A 20,339-nucleotide genomic window follows, 5' to 3' on the forward strand; every position below is an offset into this window, starting at 1 on the left:
TAGCAACACAAAGCCTTAGCCACTCAACTCCCGAGGCTGGTGGCTATATATTTGAGAACCTACATTCCATATTCTTGTTCGGTTTGGAATCTGTGCTGTTGTCGCGCTTTCCACGGGATCAGACAGTGCCGCTGTGCGTGACGTAGCCTTAGTGCTAGGTAGAGAGGACACTTATGCATATTGCCGTAAGCCATACGTTCTATTTAGTTCACTGATGTGTTTTGTTGTCAGCATATGGCGGTGCCCGGTTAGCTGTGGTCGAAGCGAAACACGTGTTTCTGTCCCTTTCCTTTGTATGGTTCACAGGATTGCTTATTTAATAGGGAGAGTGTCTCGCCCCGCCTTTACTAGGTTTGAACGTTTTTCGTTGAGAGCTAATGATCTCGACGTAATTGATGGTTTCTTAGAGATCAACGCGAACAGAAAAGTGCTGGGGCATTCGCCGCGGCAGTGCATTCACTGACCCTCTACTGTGCGTGTGGCTTTGGTACCTCGTCTTCGCCACTTGTGTTTACTCCTAGTTTGTGGCGGAGCACCATTTCGATCAAATAAACATTGTTTACTGGAAGAAGCCTGCATCGTTCTTGGCTGCGTGACAATATTCTTAGCGTAAGAAGACGAGAACGCGACAGAAAATGAGGATGCGATGGTAAGTTGTTTTTAGGTGCTCTCGTCTTTCTCGCACAAAGAAGTACGCCTAGCGTATTAGCGTATTCTAATACCTACTTCCTCAACATTTTGCTCTCATTCACAAAGAGAGGCAACGGTGCAGCGAAGCAGGGTAGAAGACACTCCATTGGGGTGCTGCCGTTGGCAGTATCACCCACGGCCCATGCTAAGCGTTTCTAACCTGTGCTTTGTTTTTTTGTGTGAGGCTCTTTCACTCTGTCGCTTCGACTCGGAAGCCTCTGTGCATCGGGGGTGAAGTCACAGGGTCACACGCTAGACGCGATTTACAAGACAGCTGACACACCTCGCGCAGTCGCGCAGAAACACACAATAGGAAAAATCGCAGTATCCGGAAGGGAGAAAGGTGTTGAAAAAGATGACGCCTCCCCTCCTTCGTGCTCATCATCAAAATCATGTTGTATTAAAAGCACTCTTCAAAACGTGTCTTCGCGGCTCGTCCCTTTTTCCACATGTTTTGGTGCCGAAAACCTGTTGGTCGACGTTCTCGGAGCTTGCGACGAACCGGCGGGCGAACAGGGAACAAGGGACCTCCAGTGGTGCGCCGCACCGAGAGGATTGCGGCGCACCTTCGACCTCCTCCTCACCTCCGCGGAACAAGAGCGAACGCAGCCATTCAAGGAACCAGTGATAAAGCTGGGAGCCGGCTAAGAAGAAGAAACAATGAACGGAACCCATTTCTGCTGCACCATTGCTGATACACATGATATGCGCCTTCGCGGCTATGTAACTCCCGGTTCGATGGCGATAATTTCTGCCCCGTGAGCCTGATCGCCAGCCATGCATATTGACGTCCGGGACGGTGTAGTGAACCATGGAGACCATCATCGAAAGACGGCGGATCGTGCGGGAGTGATTAACACATGCGACCTGAGACGTTGACGACTTTTTTTGCGTCGAGAAACTACCGATACATGAGTTGACTCACCCTATGAAAACTCTGACTGAGCAAAACGATTCATTGGATGAGACTAACCGAGAAGTAGAAAACAGCGTGGCGATTGCGAATCTGGAATCTGAGATGTTTGACGCATTTGAATTTGAGGCCATCGTAACATCTGAAAAGTGAAATTGCAAACGAAAATAGCCGAGGCCAGAAGTCACCGGAAAGCTGTCATTATGTCCATCAAAACCCCAATAAGGTCAGAAATCGCAGCGCACCGGGAAAATACGGAAACCAAACACCGAAATATTTATCTGTTAACCTAAAAACACGAATGCCAGTACAAACGATAATTGAATTCATAAGGTATATCACCCATAAAAAACAATTATCTTGGTTTCCGTGTCGGAAATACCACGTGCAGTCTGACGGACAAAAACTGCGCCAGAGGAACCTGATTCATTCCAAAATAGAGTATAGTAATCGCCAAGCGAGTTTTAACTGTGTTATTGGGATTGGTGTAGATGGTGATTCTTCAGAACTTTGAGCACACGGGGGTGCACTCACTGAAAAATACGAGACGTAACAAGAAACGGTAAACGCTTCAACCCCCTTAGCGAAGAAGCCACCCGCTTGAACGATAGACGTAGTATAGTCTCACAAACCGGGGATTTTGCAGACGCCGGCGTTCCCGCAAGCAGATCTTAGGGCATGTCGCTTGGGCTTTGCGCAGAGATGCCAGTGTTACCTCGTGTAGCTTCCCGACGCCTCCCCCGCGAGTGGTTCTCTGAGATCACGGGGACGGTACTCAGGGCCAGCGCTATATGGTGCCACGTATTACACCGCGCCGCACGCGGCCAGAAAGGTGCCGCAACCGCACCAGCAGGCTCCTCTGAAACCACCAGAACAGCAAACGAAAGCTCCCATTTAAAATCTTTCGCTTGGAACTTCGAAGGTCCAGAGGAGAGAAGCTCGGGACGCCAGCAACATTTCTGTCGTAGGGAGGCGCCGCAAGCACAGGCTTACTCTCGCACCGACCTGCACAGGTGATCCCACAAGAAGCGCTGCCGCGCGTAATCTGAGCCAGTAAGCCCAAATGGACCCATCTTCTGCATGCCACGGTTCTGATTTAGTACCAACCATGGGAGCTGCCGTTGTATGCGATCGTGGAGCTAAACTTAGTGTGTAGGATGGTATTTCCTAGTAAGTGCAAGTGTCGCTCTCGCCTGACGGTTGACAGGCAGTGACCAAAGACCCAACCCCAAATCAACTTCGGAACAAAGAAAGAACTGAGTATTTTGCAGCAACATGGACTCGGCATACATTACGCCATGTAGTCGGTGCGTGAACGTTATCTTGTAATCGCTGCAGCTAACGACGATAATCTCATCATCCCTGTGTATTCTCGAAAACATTTTATTCAGTCAAAAAAAAGAGGAGCAAAGGGTGCAAAACTGTGGGCCCTCGGCCTTCACTGTTTCAAAAATTGTTAATATGCCTTCTTGGCTGAATAAAGCCTTTGTTCTCAATAAAAACTAAATGCAAAATTAAAGAAAGATATCTTACGATATCAGTTTAATAGCGGGGTGTAATTGGTCACTAACACTCTTATGATGACATGCTTTTCAGTTCCCTGACCTTGCCGGGTCTGCAAAACTCCACAACTCGTGCCGAGCTCGAGAAACTCGCAAAAGAGAATGTGAAGCATTATGGGCTTCTAAATGTCATAGCACAACACAAGGCTCTGGTGGACCTCCTGACAAAGGCTAGAGATCTGCTACACGTGAGTGCGCCAGCGGTGGACAACCACCGCGATCCTTTGGCTGCTGTGGTAGGGACATTATCAACTGAATTCTTCAGGTTTCCTTATCGTTTTTCGTGCGCAAAGATGAGGGGCCACTTGTGACTGCTAGCAGTTTCTCAGACCTCGTGAGGTATGAACTATGATATCGTAAACTAGGGTCGACGGTATCATAGTGCAAATAAAGAAACAGAAACTTACTTGGGTTGTCCATGTAGCGAGGCGAACTGACAACCTATGGACAATTAGGGCAACAGAGTGGATACGAAGTAATGAATCTAGGAGAAGGGGAAGGCCAACAATATGATGGAGGGATGAAATACGGAACTTCGGGGTAAACTATGGACTCGAGTAGCGCAGGATAGGATCGGTTAGAGGTCAATGGGAGGGGCCTTCCCCTGGCAGTGGACCTGAGCTGGCTGATAAAGATGTTGGTGATGATGATGATGATGACGACGACGATGATGACGGGGGTGGTAGTGAATACCCCGCAACGTCTGCGACTGGCGAGTTGATTACGCACGAGCCTAAATGTTGTCTTGCATTCTTCAGCACGTCGCTGTTATTCATTTTAGCAAGTTAACGATGCAGTGCATTCGACACAAACCCCAAAGGTAATATTTTACAAAACATTGGGTAATACAACGGAATAACCATTTATAAGGCGTAAACCAGTTAAGACCATCTTCGATGGGAATCAGCTTGAATAAAACGAACACAAAAGGAAGAGGGAGATACACGACACACTGCTTTTGTGTTCGTTTTATTCAAGCTGATTCCCATCGAAGATGTACCAACTGGCACAGACCCGAGCCATTCAGTAACGAGCATTTAGAAATGCACCTGATTTATCATTGACCGTGCTTGAACACTGTGAATGCGGTAGACGTGCAATAAGCATACCTCGCATATCTTTCTTTTAGTGACAGTAATCTTTTGCTTCGTGTTAATTACTTGCTGTGAGTGGTTGCTCGAATGCGCAGGCATGTGTCGAAAGTCTGCGATGGATTTTCTTATGGTGATTAGGATAGGTGCTGAAACTTGAGCAATATAGGTATATTTATCAACCTCTACTGCCTGTCATTCGTTCGTTTAATTACCCAGGTTTGAAGGGGCGCATTTTGCATGTATACTTATCATTTCTTTCGAACTATATCCTTTTAAAAACCACACATTCTTTGTACACTGCCTTAACGCTTCTTCCCAGGTGTTCCCCCGGTCATTATTGGACTACGTTATTTTCATATCGTGCGGCATAATCATTCTTTATTTACCGGTGTATCACATCCATTTTACGTCACTTTTTTCCTTAAAGATCCCTGGAAGGTTATTACATCAGGCGTGGTTAAAATGGATATACTTTCGACTACCACACGTTTTTATTGTGAAAGTTGTGTAGACAGCTGGCGCAAACCTTTTGATGTGCAGGAAATGGCAATGACGAAATTGAGAAGGTAATTTCAGTAGTTTGCCGTACATGTATAGAAGGTCATAGAAAAAGAGGTCGTTTTAATATGTGGACTGGCAACTTAAGGTAGATAACTAATATGGTGAGATATGCGGGCTGGTGAAATAATGCAGCAACGTCGGAGCGGGCTCAGAAATAAAAAAGCTTAAGAAATGCACAGGTTCGAAATTCGGTGGCGGACGCTCATGTTTGAGAGGGGAAACTTTTCTGAGGGACTATAGCAAGCCGGAGGTGCCCTCTTCCACATATTTTACGAAACGATAGAATACGTAGAAGAATAAACTACGTGGGGCTCATTGCAAGCCCTGACGCCAATCACGAGGGAGAAATCCCTCGCAGGATTGGCATGCGCTGTAGTTCCCTCGGAGGACAATCTCAAGTAATGAAAAGTAAGCTATCCTACCCCTCAAAAGGCATTCAAGCAGTTCATCCTCCCGGTGCTTCCATATGGAGCGAATGTTTGGGGCCTGACTAAACAACTGGAAAGCCAAATTAGGTCGGCGAAATTTGCCATGGGATGAATAATGATAGGAGTAACGCTTAGGCACAGGAAACTATCTTCCTGGATCAGTGAAGAAACTGTGTCAGATAATTTCCCAGTTGAAATAAGGAAAACTTCGCTTCAGCTGGCCATGTTGCGAGACAAAATGATGGACCACCAGGGTAGCAGAGTAAATACGGAGAGTCGGGTCAAGAAGAAAGGTCAGACTAATAAAGCGTTGGAGGGATGAACTAAGCATGGATGCAAAGAATGGACTCGAGCAGAGCAGAAAAGGAGCGGTTGAAGGTCGATGAGAGAGGCCTTCGTTCTGTATCGTACCTAGTGGGCTGTTGTTGACGATGATAATATTGACACTGGCGCTATACGATTACAAAAATGCACTGACGGTTACTGTACTATTCTATTTAGAAATTTGTACGAAGCGGGGTCTGCAGTCTTCTCGGTCACAGCGCATATTTGTTACGTCTCAGAAAGTGATCGCGTGATACCGAACGAACGGTGGCGCGCGCTACCCTCCCGGGATCCGCCAACGGTGCATGAAGGAGCAAGGTGCGCTTGCATCATGCCCGTAAGTTTTGGACGTTTTGTGCTTTTGGGGGGCCCAGAAACTACTATACAGTTCCCGGAAGTTACTCTCCGCCACGGGGTGGCAAAGTTTCTACAAAAGCATGGACTTTTAACAGACCAGGCCATCTTCGCCACCACGCTTCTGTGGAAGCTGCGCGGCCAAAAGCAGGAGGAATGTGACGGCCGTGTCTTGCGGTGAGGTCCCTTAAAATACCATCACCATTACCATCGACGCGTTTTGCTTCCGGAGAAGCTAACGAAATTGACACTTGGGTGGCACCGAGGGCTGACATCAGTTCGGCTTCGACGCCGACTACCTTTGCCGCCGTACCACCACCACAATAAACAACAGCGTTGGTGGCTCCCAGCTTACAACGAGGGCTCAGGCAAGCGACTTCTTTACAGGACCCACTCAACCACCTAAGTTATTTCAAAATTTCGCGTCTCACAGGTCTAATAACCACAAGATCGCGTTTTATGCTGTCTATGCCGAACACGTGGGCACAGCCATGTTGCCAGAGCTGCAAGCCTCGGGTAGCTCACATGAGCCAACCGGCGGAAATTAGCTCCCGGGTATCGCGTGGACAGACGTCACCCAACAGCACATGAGCCAAAAAAGAGAAGTTGCGCCAGCCGCTCCGCGTTAACATACTCCGGCGAAGAGCGCGCGCCCTGCGACGCCACGACACACTAATTTTCAGGCCACGAGAAGACCACTGCCTCTCGGACTAGTCGCCACAAGACGTTCACCTTGGCCGCACCAAGGCTTTGCCACTAGCCATCTCGCCAGGAGCCTACCGAATTCTATTCTGAAGGTATCTAATACGTTAGCCATCTATATTTGGCAACCACATGTGTTAGACACCTTCCTTGGATTCACGCAGATTGGCACCTAAAGTTCAATAATCCCTCTGCAGGCCTAGGAGGCCTTTTCCGGTCGCCAAGTTCGCGGCGTAATAATTGTTTAGACCCAAACGATCCTGAAGAGAAACTCCCACAAAAGCTTTCTTACCGCAACCACTGGATTATAGCTGGACGGTGCATGGGTGAAAAAGCACTTATTACTTTTGAAGACAAAAGACCCCACGTTGTGTCCTGTACTACATCTGCATGATGACAGTTGCTTCATGCACGCCAATGTCAGTCATATGTAGCCTGTGTCAAGGCATAGGGCATAAGGCAGACATCTGCAACCATTCTCAACACCCTCGTTGTGCCACGTGCGGCAAGACACACGCCGATGGTATCTCGGATTGCACAGGTAGTTCGCCACAGTGCCATAACTGCGGTGGCTCCGACGTTACTACGCATCCCCGTTGTAAGAAGAGCATTGAAGCAAACAAAGGAATCAGAGTGAGGCAGACACGTCGCTGACCGTTAAGGGGTTCTACGCACAGTGATGAATCCCGAGCACCTCTCAACAATAACACGCACCAAAAAGCGCGGCGGGGATAAACACCTCATAGCGGCATGGAACATCAGTGGACATAGTCCGCAAACCTATAGGCGTCACTACCACCGTGGTCGAAACCACAAAGCACCGATGGCCTTCCAGCACAAATACAACCGTCGAACGTCCCGTCAAGCCGGAAAGGGTGCTGTGAACCACCAGAACGAGACTCATCAGGTCACTATCCGTCATTACCACCAAACCGTTCGGCGTCAGGGTCACCGCCAGAAGCACCAGCAGCCCCCCACCATCCCGCGTTACAACTCAGACTCGTGTGCTTACTCCGGTGCCACAGTTGACAAATGCCAATCACCACGCACAGGGCTTGCGTCAGACCCATCAAAGACGTCACGATAGCCCCAAGAAACCGTGACCGTCACCACAAAGCTCAGGTTCAATGTCCAATTCTTCGGTGCCTCCACCGATGGCACAAATCTCACAGGACGAACCTCGCCGTGAGATTCAACAGCTGCGGGTGGACATAGTCACCAACATTAGCTCATATGCCAATCAATACTGAAAGAAGTTAGAGCCCTATTCTCGAGATATAAGCCAACATTCAAACCATTATTGCCGCAGCAATCCAGAAGGCGCTCGTGGAAATTTTGCCTACTGTTGCGCGAAGCCCTCGCAAGCCAATCCCACCTGGTCGCGGGCATTGATGGGCCACTGATTACCCGTCGCGGGTAAAACACGGGTACTGTGAGCTACAGGAGGAGGTCGCCAATTTGGGCAAGGAGCGGACTACCGGAGAAGAGGAAAGAGGGAGTAGTAGTAATAGTAATAACTTTTACTGAGAGAAGAGTGGCCTTGTAAGGCCGTCGATGGAGTGGGGCTTTATTCGCAGGCGCCAATCTTGTCCAGCACCTCCTGCCCATGGGCCGCTAGGTCCGCGTTGACGTTACTGGAGGGCCTGGACCGAAGGCTCTCCCATCGGGCTGTGGAATTGGGGGGTGGGGGGGGGGTTGCGGGGGGAGGGGGCCGGTGTTGTGGTTTAGGTGTCTTTAGTGCTGTGCATTCCGATATTCTATGTCGTAAGGTTCCTGCCGTTGGAGTACAAAAAGCACATATGTCCGAGTATTGTTGGGAGTACATTTTATGTACTGGCGTCGGGTGTGCTAAGCATCTCAAAAGGGTGGCATGTTGGGCTAGTTGGTGCTTGTGGTGTGTTACTCTGTCGTCCTTTGTTAGAATGTGCGTTGTTCCTTCCCTTGCATCTAAGCATCCCGCTTGTATTATTCTCAATATAGACTGATCCCTGTGGTTGTGGGTTGGACGTGGCTCTGGAAGTTTCTGTCTTTGTTCTCTATACATCGTGCTGATGTTTTTATAAGTGGTGACGGGTGTTGGTAAGTCTTTGCCCGCTTTTTCTTGTACCCGGCGGAACATCTCTCGGGCGTAATAGTCAGCGATGTTGTTGCCGGCAAGCGTGGAATGTGCGGTTGTCTAGACTAACTTTATCTCTGTGCCCGGTGTTGTGTGGGTTGTTACAATTCTTGCTGCCTCGGAGGAAATCACCCCCCTGGGGCAGCCTACGTAGGCCTTTTTGGTGTCAGTGACTACGTGCGAGACTCCAGGTTGGGATAGTGCCAAAGCGATTGTCACTTCCATGGCAGTGGTGGTGTACGTGGTTTTCGCAGATGCCGTGCCGATGAGTCTGTCCCTGGTCGTTACGGTTGTGGCGGCCCTGTTGCAGCCTTCGGTCAGAGCCGCGTCAGCATATATGACGTTGGGGTTGTGGCTTCTCTTCTGACGTTGTCTTATCCAGGCGCCATGTTACGGGGGAGGGGTTTTGTAGTGATCTTGGCCCGCCGTTGTTCCGGCCCCATCCATTGCCTGCGTTGGCTCTGGTTTCCATCCAGCCTTTCTTATGACTTCTCTCCCGTGTTTAGTTCCCCTTAGGCGCACTCCTTCGTTCCAAAGGTCTGCCTGCACGGCTTCCACGGTATTATGGACGCCCATCTTATACAACCGTTTAGTTTATGTATATACAGGCAGTCCGAGGGCTTGTTTGGTTGCCTTTCTAACGATGGTGTTAAGCTTTTCCTTCTGTGCTCTTGATAGGTTTAAGAATGGTGCCGAGTATGGGATGCTTGTGATCTTGAAGGCCTGTACGAGGCGTAGTGCGTCGTTTTCTTTAATTCCTCTGCTCTTCTTTGCCACGCGCCGCAGCATTCCCAAGACTTGTTCGGATGTCAAGCTGATCTTGTTCACGGCTGCTTCCGCCTTCCCGTCGTTCCTCAGAATAAGGTCTCGGATCTGGCATTGTCGGGTGGGTTCGACTTGGGCGCCATTAATCTTGATTGTTACGCTGCATCTGGATTTCTTGCCTGCACCCGGCTGAACTATCAGGAGCTCGGATTTTTGGGGTGCGCAGCTCAGGCCACACGATATAGCGTATTAGTGGACCGTTGTTGCTGCTTTCTGTAAAGTCTATTCCATCCACTCCTCTGATCCGGCCCTGTTTGTCCAGACCATGATGTCGTCGGCGTAGAGTGCGTGGTCTACGCCGTCGATATGATTCAGCAGTTTGGGTAGGGGTAGTAGCGCCAGGTTGAACAGCAGGGTGGAGGTTGAACTCCCGGGGAGGTCTAACTCCCCGATGGTGAGTATTGCAGCCCTGCCCTCAAGGAAATTGCGGGCAAAGGAAGGCCCTGGCTCCACATCAGGTTCCGGTCAGACTCCGCAGGACGCTAGCGTGGGTGACGTTATCAAACGCCCCCTTAGGGTCGAGGGCGAGGATGGCTCTCGGATTCGCTCTGGTTGCCTGCTTGATGACAAGTTCATGTAGTTGTGCCATGACGTCCTGTGTTCCGAGGGGCTTGCGGAAACCGAACATGGTTGCCGGCATTTGACCTGTCTCTTCAAGGTGTTGTTGTAGCCTGTGCAGGACCATTCTTTCCATAACTTTGCCCACGCATGACGTGAGCGAAATGGGCTGAAGGTTCTCGATGGCCGTAGGTTTGCCTGACTTCGGGATGAAGGGGACCTTGGCCGTTTTTCATTCCTTCGGTATGCGCGATGTTTCCCAGGCTTCATTGATGTAGCATAGGAGCTTGTTGGCCGCTCTGGCGCACATGTTAGAGAAGAACTTGTAGGTAATGTTGTCGTCTCCAGGAGCCGTTTTCCTATTTGGTCAATGGCGGTCCATAACTCCGAGATGGTGAAGGGTCTGTCCAATTCTTTGTTTGGGGGCCCTTCGTACTCTTTCGGCAGTGGGTGCTGGCCTTTTTCATTTTTTACGTATGGTCTTGCAGCTATCTGAGTAGTTCATCGCAACTCCCCTTGTAGTTATTTAGGACTTTGGTCAGGTTGCGGTTGGTGGTAGATTTGCTTTGCATGGGGTCAATTAAATGCCGCAGTTATTTCCATGTTTTGGCTGTTGATAGTTGCCCCGTATGCTTTCGCACATTTTGTGCCAATTTTCTCGACACAGTTTGCCTGCGTACTTTGCAATTTCTTTGTTTAGTAGGGCAATCCTGCGCGACAACTTTCGGTTTCTCTGTTGCCTTTTCCACCTGCGGGTAAGGGAGTGCTGAAGTGCCGACAGGTTGGAGAGTCTTGAGTCCACGAACGGTGTGTCAACTGTTGTGTTGATTTCCTGGGTAAAGGAAAAAAAACAACCATCACAGATGTATCCCGGCCCACTCCGCACACCTTTAAAATAAAGACGCCGAAACCATTTGGTTGCGCTTTTCCCGTTGCTTACAACACTAATCGAATGTTGAATCCTCATGCACTTTATACGCCTTACAGGAATTTAAAGCCCTTCAAGGGAATGACCCTTCACGAAAGACCATTCTAGCAGTAGGCTTATTCAACTACAGCCAGCCAGATGCCTGGGAGGCATACACGAATCTGTTCAAGGAGGCGGTCGAGTAAGTACAACACTCTGATCATGTGGACCATAACAAAACTGCAGCGGGTTTACTTTTTGTGGAAATAACTCGACACTTTGGGCGGCATTGCGTTCATTTTCGGTGGAGAAAAAAAGCTCGAAATCAAAATGATCGAAAAACATTCTGAAACTACCCCTTACGGTAGACGAAAGCGCCACATGCGCTCTCTGCTGACGTGATAGGCATGATGGGCCCAAATGCGATCCCGGCACCACCTACAGGTGACCACAAGATAAAACCGATACAGCGAGAAGTGCGCAAAAGCTATGGCTGCGACATGTTCCGGCACAGCGCCTGTTGTAGTGATAGCTAAGTGCACATCCGGGGTTTTCTGCAAGTTCTTCTGTGTGCCTGAGCAATATTCAAGAACCCCGGCGGGGCCTTTGTGCCGCGGTTCGCGGTAGCGGCCCTGTTTCTGGTGCCGGTCTTCCGCCTGCCCTTTGTGCCCTAGAGCCGTGTAACAATACATGCTCAGCTTGAAGATCATGTGCGCACCAGAAGCTCTCTGGTTAATATTTTGCCGGCTCCAAAATATAACGGCGCCCCAGCAACTCGACGGTCAAATTTCATGCGCGAGTTAATAGTTGTTGACCGGTACGGGCAAACGGACAGCTAACACCAGGCATTACTGCGACGGTTCTCCTTATTACGCGTTTTTCTTCCGAGGGTTCATACAGATTTCCATCTAACAATTAAGCATGCATATTTGTGCAAGCGGAGGACATTGCACGGTTCAAAGACTTTTCGCGTATTTTATTTCGGTTTATGTTATTTTCTTCCAGGCTATTTATTTTGGTCTAAGGGAAGCATTTTTGGTTTTGTTACTTTATTCATTCACTTTTCTCAATCGTTCACTTTTCAAAAATTCTTTTGAGCAATTATGTTCATTACACAATTACGACGAAAAAATACAGTAACTTCGCCAAATCTGCATTTTTGTGCACATGCAAATCGTTATACGATTTATGATGTGAGGTACTCAACAAAGACTTCTTACGGATTAAAATAGTGTACAAACACGCGAGAGCTGAACCATGACGCGGCTTCAGTGCATGCGGCACCCTTCCAGGAATCAGGTCTCTCCCTCGTCCTGCCGCGTAATGTAGCATCGGGTGCTACTTTTCAGAGAAACGAAGGGCTGTGGCCGAAACTTAGAAAATTGATACGCATTGTGTAGAGAAGGACACGTATGCTTACTCGAGTGCCTGGACAGCCAGCGCTGCGGCCGCAGGTGTAGGGCCTTTACTTCCTACGCCCCGCTCGCTTTGTTCATTTTACTTTGTGGCCACCTGCACGCACGCACGCAGAAATTCACCCACGCACGCACACACGCACACACGCGTACACACACACACACACACACACACACACACACACACACACACACACACACACACACACACACACACACACACACACACACACACACACACACACACAAACACACACACACACAAACACACAAACACACTGACGCGCGCACTCAAGCACGCACGCACGCACGCGCTGCGCACGCGTGCGCGAACTCCTCTGCATTTTGGGTGGTTAGTTGGGGCTGTAGCAGAGTGCACTGTGTAACCCCGAGGTACCCAGGTATGACCCCAGGGCCTAAACAATTCGGTCCCGTGGGCCAAAGCAGTTCCTTAAACGGCTGCACTCCTTGAAGCACGGGCAGCAGCTCCGCCCCAGCAGCCGCAAACTTGGGGCCCTCGAGCAGTTGTTCTGCAGGGACAGGACGGGCGCTCGGCAGTGAGTGCAGGCGGGGCTAGCCACCCGCTCCAGTCAGTGTTTCCGCTCTGCCGTCTACGCTTCCCTTACTCGAAGGCGAAGGACGGCTGACGGCAGTTGACGCGGCAGGCGTGAGGCCCGCATAGGTGGTTGGCGCCCTCCAGCACCGAGCCGTGGGTACGGATGTCTGGTCCGATGGTGTCCCTACAAATCCCTGTTTATTAAGAAAAACGAACACTTCTTTTTTTTTTGTTAAATGACGTCTGACAGCGGTTTGTGGGTTTAATATCTGTCGCTTAATGAGGAACGAGATGAAAAGGGGCCGTTTCACCTCAGCCGAGATATCATTCTCTCACGCTTCCATTCGTTTCCTTGAGTGGCGCGAACGTAGCCGATATTTTTCTTTTTCAGTGACGTCTTCAGTTGAGTGCCCGAAGCCAGTTTATTAATACCCAACGACCAGCTTTCTTTAGTGTTACTGAAAAAATTGCAAAATGTGCCTTTTAATCGACATTGATCGTAGCTATATCGTAGGTAATTACAGCTACTTTTTATCCTAAATGTGTTTTTGTACCAGACTAAATATTATAATAACGACTATGCTACTATCATGTTGAAGATTTATTGTATGTGGTGTATTTTCAATTTCCGGTTTCTATATGATTCGCCGTCCCATGATCGACAAAAGCGAAAACGAGTATGGTAATTGCAAACCAACTCCTGAGGTGACACTAAAGTGGTGGTTATCGTAGTGCGCCGATGAGGCATAGGGAAGAGGGGTGGTCTTGCAGTGTAATAAATGGGCAAATTAGTTCACCCACCCGCATAGATAACAGAAGATTCGCTATGTACGGGCAGTGTTTCTGGCAAACATTTACAGTGTGTTTCGGTGTGATAGTATGTTGTTCAATCATTGTACGTTCGGGAATTGTTACGTTTAGGCGGAGGCGGGGTTCATTGTCCGCTTCTTAAAAAACACTGACATTTTGCACGTTTTTGTACAATATGGTTGCTTAAAAGTGGCCCTAAGTACTGATAGCCCGAGGAAAACCTCAAAGCGATAAGCAGTTAAGGAACCCCACCCCTCTGCTTTTCAGGGAACTGTGTTCTTCTTCACCAGACTCACCAGACGTGTGTATATTGACTTCAGGATGCCACAAAACGGTATTAGCTAGCTAGTGCACTAGAAAGTATGCGCGTTATAAAGATGAACAATGTTCCTGGTCTGTACCCACCTGAGGTTGGCGCCGAATTTTCACTTGAGCGGTAACATCCGAACTGGGGAGGCTGCGCTTACTGAAGCAAAAAAAGAAAAAAACAAACAGGAAAAGGGGGTCGATCAACAGCTAGGTTCTTCGAACTTGTTTTAAGAACGCGTGTTCGAGCGCATGCGAACAGGATTTGCTGAAGTTTATGTGCTGGGCAAAAAGGTTTTCTTCAACGGTACTTAAGACTGACATAAAGAACTTTCTCAGTTTGCTTGGTCGTAAATCATCTCGACTAAACTGAGCACAACTGCTTGAGAATGATTGCGGCTCAACATTTGCTGCTATGATCCGTATATATGGCAGTTCGAGAAGCGTTGTTGCAAGCAGCAGACTTTGCGTATAGTCACTGTTTCATACAATTTCCTTTATTTTAAAGGCAATACGAGGCGGACACGGTGATCGCGATGACTTCAACCGGCTACCTCGAGAGCGAACAGAACTGCGTCGCTGTTCCACCACTCGCGATAACCTCGCAAAATCCCGCCTACCCGTCGCTGGTAAGTTTACCCCCTGTAATTATTTACATGCTGCTAAACATATACCACATAAGACAGCTTGGGGGAAATAAAAAGCGGCAGAAAGAAAAAAAAATAACAAATAATACCTTTAAATGAACAACGCCCATTAAATAGGTTTGCCGGTACTCATAAAGTATAGAACAAGTAAGCTTAATTGCACTAATCCACTGTCCTTGTGTTTTTAAAGAGAATAATAGCAGTCTTCAAATGCAGTGCAGGAAAGAAAACTACCTCAGACGATGATGATGATTTGGGGGTACAATGAGAGTTGGTTGAAACGCGAAGATTTCTCTGGTCGAGAGCCAGTGTCTTCAAACTCCAAAGGTAAATTTCAAATTCCGCAATGTCACGCACAAAACTCAGGGCACAAAAACCAACTTACACAGTGGGCTTGAAAAAACAAGGTCCCTTGCGTCATGAAGCCGACGAGCTTACGATTTCGTCTTTCCGGAACGGCCGAAGCAATTTGGATTTCAGACTTTGTTACAGGTCGAATGGGAGAAAGTTCCGCTAAGGAATTGAATTGCGAGTTAATTTTTAACTGTGCTGATTTGTATTGTGACAATACAAATCAGCACAGTTGAAAATTAACTGGCAATTCAATAAGCGGCAACCAAATTTTCAAAGAAATATAAAAGATAGGCTGCCCCTGGTTTGCTATAGGTAATTTCACAAACCAGCTTGCAGTGAATTGGGTGAGAACCGTTTCTAGTTCATTCCTTTTCTCGCAGGTTTGTGGAGTAAGATACACATTCCGCTGAAATTCCAATTTGCTGTTTTCACCCCCGCATTTATTTTTTCAGCTCAGGGTCTTTGTCATCGTTGGTGTAATCTTCATCATCAGTAGCAGACGTTCATCTGCTGCTAATGATAATGTCCACATGCCTTCCAGAGAATCCACGTTCGTACACATGAATGCGCAAAGTGTTCCGTTCATACTTATTTCAATTCTATACAAAAACCACGTGTTATGACGTTTTACGTTTTCCCCTTCAAAACGTTTAGAAAATTATTAGGTGCATTCGTACTGGCCTGGGTACATAGGTTAGTGACGATGACAACATGCTTGCGTTCGTAGTGCAAATATGGGGTTTAACGCGCGAAAGCAACACCTGGACAATGTAGCACGCCGCAGTGGGGAACTCCGGATTGATTATGTCACGTGGATACCAATAATGTTGAGGAAATCTCAACACACAGACGCCCCTGCCTGAAAAGCAGACACCGCAGCGGTGATCGAACCTGCGTCCATGATCTCAGTACCACAATGCCTTAGGCACTGAGCCACTGCGGCGTGTACGATCGTAAGAAGCGATTTCAATGCTGATGTGTCGGGGCCAAAAAGGGAGAGGTTTACGCGTTTCCTATTGAAGGCATGCGCCTTGAGATGCCACGCCGACTTGGCACAACCGACCTCTATCAATTTGAAATTGTCCAAGAATGTGCTTCCGCTGCCAGTATGCCGATCAGTGTATGCCATAACGACAACAAATCCGTAGCGAGCACCGGTTATATGTGACAATTGCCAAACCCGTTAGGCGTTCACAATCTATTTCACCATGATAATTGCAGCGTCGCTGTATCCACTTGAGCAGGACGAAATGGCTGAATTTCTCGTTCCACTCTAGACGAAGGAGGACGCAATGAATTAAAATACGGCGTCTCTTTAGTGCCACAAATGTGGCAGTAAAGCGGTGGCTCAGAGCTGTCTTTACCCTATCGAGGGGCCCCTGATCCTTGTCCATCTGGCGGGGCCCCCGGCCATTATGCCACGTTGCACCATTGCCGGGGGTGAAAGAGCTTGGCGGCATGTCCTGCCACAGGTGGTTGCGAGTTGAGCATCCATCGTGGCTGTGGAAGGCATCATGTGAATTCGTATTCCTTGGTGGCGCCGGGCACCTACCGGTAAATTAGGTACAAGCGACTCCCCGGTCTGGCGCTCGGCCCTTGTGTGGGACTACAGCGCTTGGGAAGTTCACCTGGCTTACACGGGAAATCTCCCGTATGGAAGGGGCGGCTTTGAAAACGCAGGAATTTTTTTTTTTTCTAGCGCAAAACAACTCTTGACATCAGGCTTTGCTAGGGCTGAATGTCAATAAATAAACACTGAAGTTTGAAAACGTGTGTTTCAACTGCACAATAAGGCGTTTTCTTAGCTCTCTCGGCTTTTCTTTGACGGCCAAGGATGCCCTCTTTCCAAAAACAAAGAAAACAAAAGGGAGAGTTCTCTCTGCCGTTTCCTTTCATTTTTGGGAACGTTTTACAGCCCGTCACAGAGAGCCCAGAGCTAACCGACCGGGAGTTAAGTCGATCGTTACTACGTTCCTGAAAGCCTGTTATACTTGGATTTCCCTTTCGTCGCAGCAAAATTTAAAGATTCCTAACCCATTTATAGTGGAGCGGCTTAAAGGCGAATTCGGCCAACAGGTGGGCGCTGAAAGGACTGGGCCTGGTGATGCAAGTGAAGGTTCACGGGAATGTCCAGACGTGCTGCTCCCTGGGTGCAAGCTTAAACATGGCGCTGACCACATAAGCTGAGGGATTCGTTATAGGTCGATCGCGCTCAGGATGTCTCTTTTTCTCATATGCTGTTGCATACGCGGCAACCGAGGTCCTTACATACGGTAGGTTCTCGCGTTTCACATTTGGCAGCCCTTTTACGCGAGGTGAAATGTTTTAACCAAATCAAGCCGAAACAAAGCTGGGCTGAGGTATCATATTTTGTAATGTGACTCAGCTAATATTTGTGCGTTGTAAAAACTGCATGACCAGCACATGCTTCCGCAGTCATCGTTTCTATATTTACACGGGCTGCAACCTCAGTGCTTCAGACAAACGCTTAAGGAGCACCATCAATATCGCGTCACCATGTGTTACAACATACAATGTCACAAGCTGTGGTCAGGAAATTTTGTGGAGCATCGACACAGATTTTTGCATGTTTCGCTTTTTCTGTGTTAATATCTTGTCAACCAACAGGTCAGATGGGATACACGTAAACAAAACATCGATTTCATCAGGGAAATATTTAACGAGAAGCTACGGGCAATAAACCATTTGCTAGGTTAAATTGTTGTTTTTATGGGTACAGTTGGACACAAGGGCTTTTATAGGCAGTGACCACTGACATTAGCTGTACTATTTGGATTCATGGTTCTGGTATTTGGGCCGGGGCGCCTATAAACTGGGTCACGTGTAACTTTTTCATAGCAAGCTCAGCAATCACGGTCAGAATCCAGGGGCGCGTAGACCTTCTGAAAACGCAGTCGGTGCGAAACCGAAGTGCCCACGCACCTGGTTCTCGCTCCGTAGTCTTAATGGTTGTTTGCAACAACTGAGTGCGTTGCCCTGGCGTATCTGTCTAGGAACGCAACCTAGTACTCCTTCTCTTCTCTTGTTCTCTTACCCTGGCCTTGTCCTCGTCTTTTTCTCATACTTCTTCCTCTTTCCGAGTCTTCGGATATCCAATCTTTCAGATTATCCCATCTTTTTGTGGTTTATTTTTGTACTATGAACTCCGTACCACCTGCTCGGGGCTCATGACAACGCCTTCATGCCAACATGCCCTGTAAATCGAGACGGGTGAATCATTGATCTCAAAAAACTGTTGCCATTGACTGAGGAGCTAGCCTTGACGAAATAGGAGGCAATGGCGTTGTAGTAACCTGCCTCTCAGGAAGAAAAGAAAAAAAAAAGCCGAAAGAGAGCATAACTTATCTGCACTGAAAATGCTACGCGCCGAATCTACATGGCAAGTTGCAGTCATAGAGCCAGGCGAGACATCAGACTCTGTATCCCAGATAGAAAACAAACATTTTCAAGAGAAAGATGCTGGCACTATTCTGCCAGAAGCTTGACGACCTAGACGCTTACCCCGGGGATTCCAAAATAATAGCCACAAGATAAAACTAGAAAGGTCTGAATGTGTTACGGCCTTGAGTTTCGGCTTGAGAGAAAAGACTCGAACGTCTCCCTTCCAACACTGGCAGCAGACTCCACCGAAGATGACAAAGTGAAGGTTGCTGTTCTCCAGAAATTTCGCCAAGGCACACCAGGGTTCAGACCGAGATTCAGACATGCACGACCTAGGAAGCAAAAACGGGTGGGCAGATTGTAGCACGGCTTCGCAACTACTTTGAAAGATGCATATAATTGTTTGGCAGGAAGGAACCTATGCGAAAATTAGGACTACTATTGTTGCAAAACCATTCGTAAACTTTGTGGGCTAACGTACGGGATAGCAGAGGACCCCGGCTAGCTTCGCGAGAGAAAGTGCTACGCGCCGTACACTAGCCATTGCGGAATCTGAAGACGTACGCACAGGTTCTGGTACTCACATGCGGTAGACGGGCTCCGGCAATCCAAAGTAAGGTTTTATTAGCTGGAAGATACCGGGCAAATGCCAGACAACACGGCTATCACTTGCGGGGAGACAGTGGCTCCTTTCGCTCGCCCAAGCCGCGGCACTCAGACCTCGATATCCGTTATCACGGCCGCGGGAGCAGGGGAGGCATCCCGTGTGACCGATAAGGGCAGAATCTCTTAGCAGAGTCTCGTGGAGCCAACTGGGTTCACCCTCATCGGGGCATTTGGAGTAGGCACTGCCGAGTCAACCGATTCCGACCAAATCGCCCAGTCGACTCCCGGCGAAAAGCTCGTTCGTCCCGCAGGTCGGCACGGGGGGGAAAGGAGGTCTTCCCCTGGTCGGGGAGAGGGCGGTGCGAAGGAGGGCGACAAACCGTTCCTCCTTCCCCCCGGCCTCGCGCACACGTTCGCGGTGAGCCGGTTCGGCGCGCCGCGTGGGGTCATGAAAACGTCACGACTCACGTGACGCGCCGACTACCCAAAATGGTGGCTCCCAGCTCGCGAAAACATGTGCAGGCGAGGCGTAGAGAACCAAGGGTCCCCACAACTTGTGCAACACTACTTTAGTCATTTGTTTAAAGAGAAGTGACTCTACACTTTTGATGTTCTTACCGAGTCTTCCCACGGTTACATTGCAGCGCAGAGCCTAAATTTGAGCAAGTCTAGATCCGAGAGGGACAGCAGCCTGCCTTCCCCCCCTTGCCGATGAATCATCGATGTAGTTCTGAGTTGTCGACGAGGTCCTTCTATTGTATCTCGGGGGAAATTACAAAACCTTGCGTCAATAATTGTTGAGTGTAAAAGGTATAAGCTAATTTGTGAAATCTGCTACAGGAGGGGACACGGGACGGTGCCCCGTTGATTTACGGCTGAAGAAAAAAGGTATCAGTATGGTTCGTCCAACTTCGAGAACCGTGCAGCGTGTTATGAATGTGTCATCAGGGGAATATGTCATGACCCACAGAAGAAGGTACAGGCTTCAAAGTGCGAAAACAAATTCCAAGCAAGAAGGGAAGAAGGGCCAATGTGGAAGAACGGATATGGCAAGATTCAGGAGACTAAGAAGATGAATGAGAAAAAATTGGCTCCAATGCACGCTGTAAAAGGTGGTTGGAAAGCAAAGCGTTAAACGACAACCACCACAATTTTCCATGCGACGCCACTTGAATTCACACACTTGCCTCTACAAAGAAGGAAAGCAGA

At 48.5% G+C, this 20,339-nt stretch overlaps 1 protein-coding gene across 2 annotated transcripts in view; it reads left to right on the forward strand.

Annotated features, from left to right (window-relative positions):
- Positions 1-20,339, forward strand: part of LOC144149454 (uncharacterized) — a 46,348-nt gene that overhangs the window by 3,289 nt on the left and 22,720 nt on the right. For both annotated transcript variants that reach the window (XM_077681025.1, XM_077681027.1), the window contains exons 2-4: positions 3,200-3,353; positions 11,115-11,236; positions 14,630-14,750. In XM_077681025.1, the coding sequence (XP_077537151.1) occupies positions 3,200-3,353; positions 11,115-11,236; positions 14,630-14,750 (397 nt within the window). The remainder of the gene's footprint in view (positions 1-3,199; positions 3,354-11,114; positions 11,237-14,629; positions 14,751-20,339) is intronic.

The sequence above is a fragment of the Haemaphysalis longicornis genome, unplaced genomic scaffold, assembly GCF_048455015.1.
Source record: "Haemaphysalis longicornis isolate Haplotype H1 unplaced genomic scaffold, Haemaphysalis longicornis Haplotype H1 scaffold_8, whole genome shotgun sequence".
NCBI lineage: Eukaryota > Metazoa > Arthropoda > Arachnida > Ixodida > Ixodidae > Haemaphysalis > Haemaphysalis longicornis.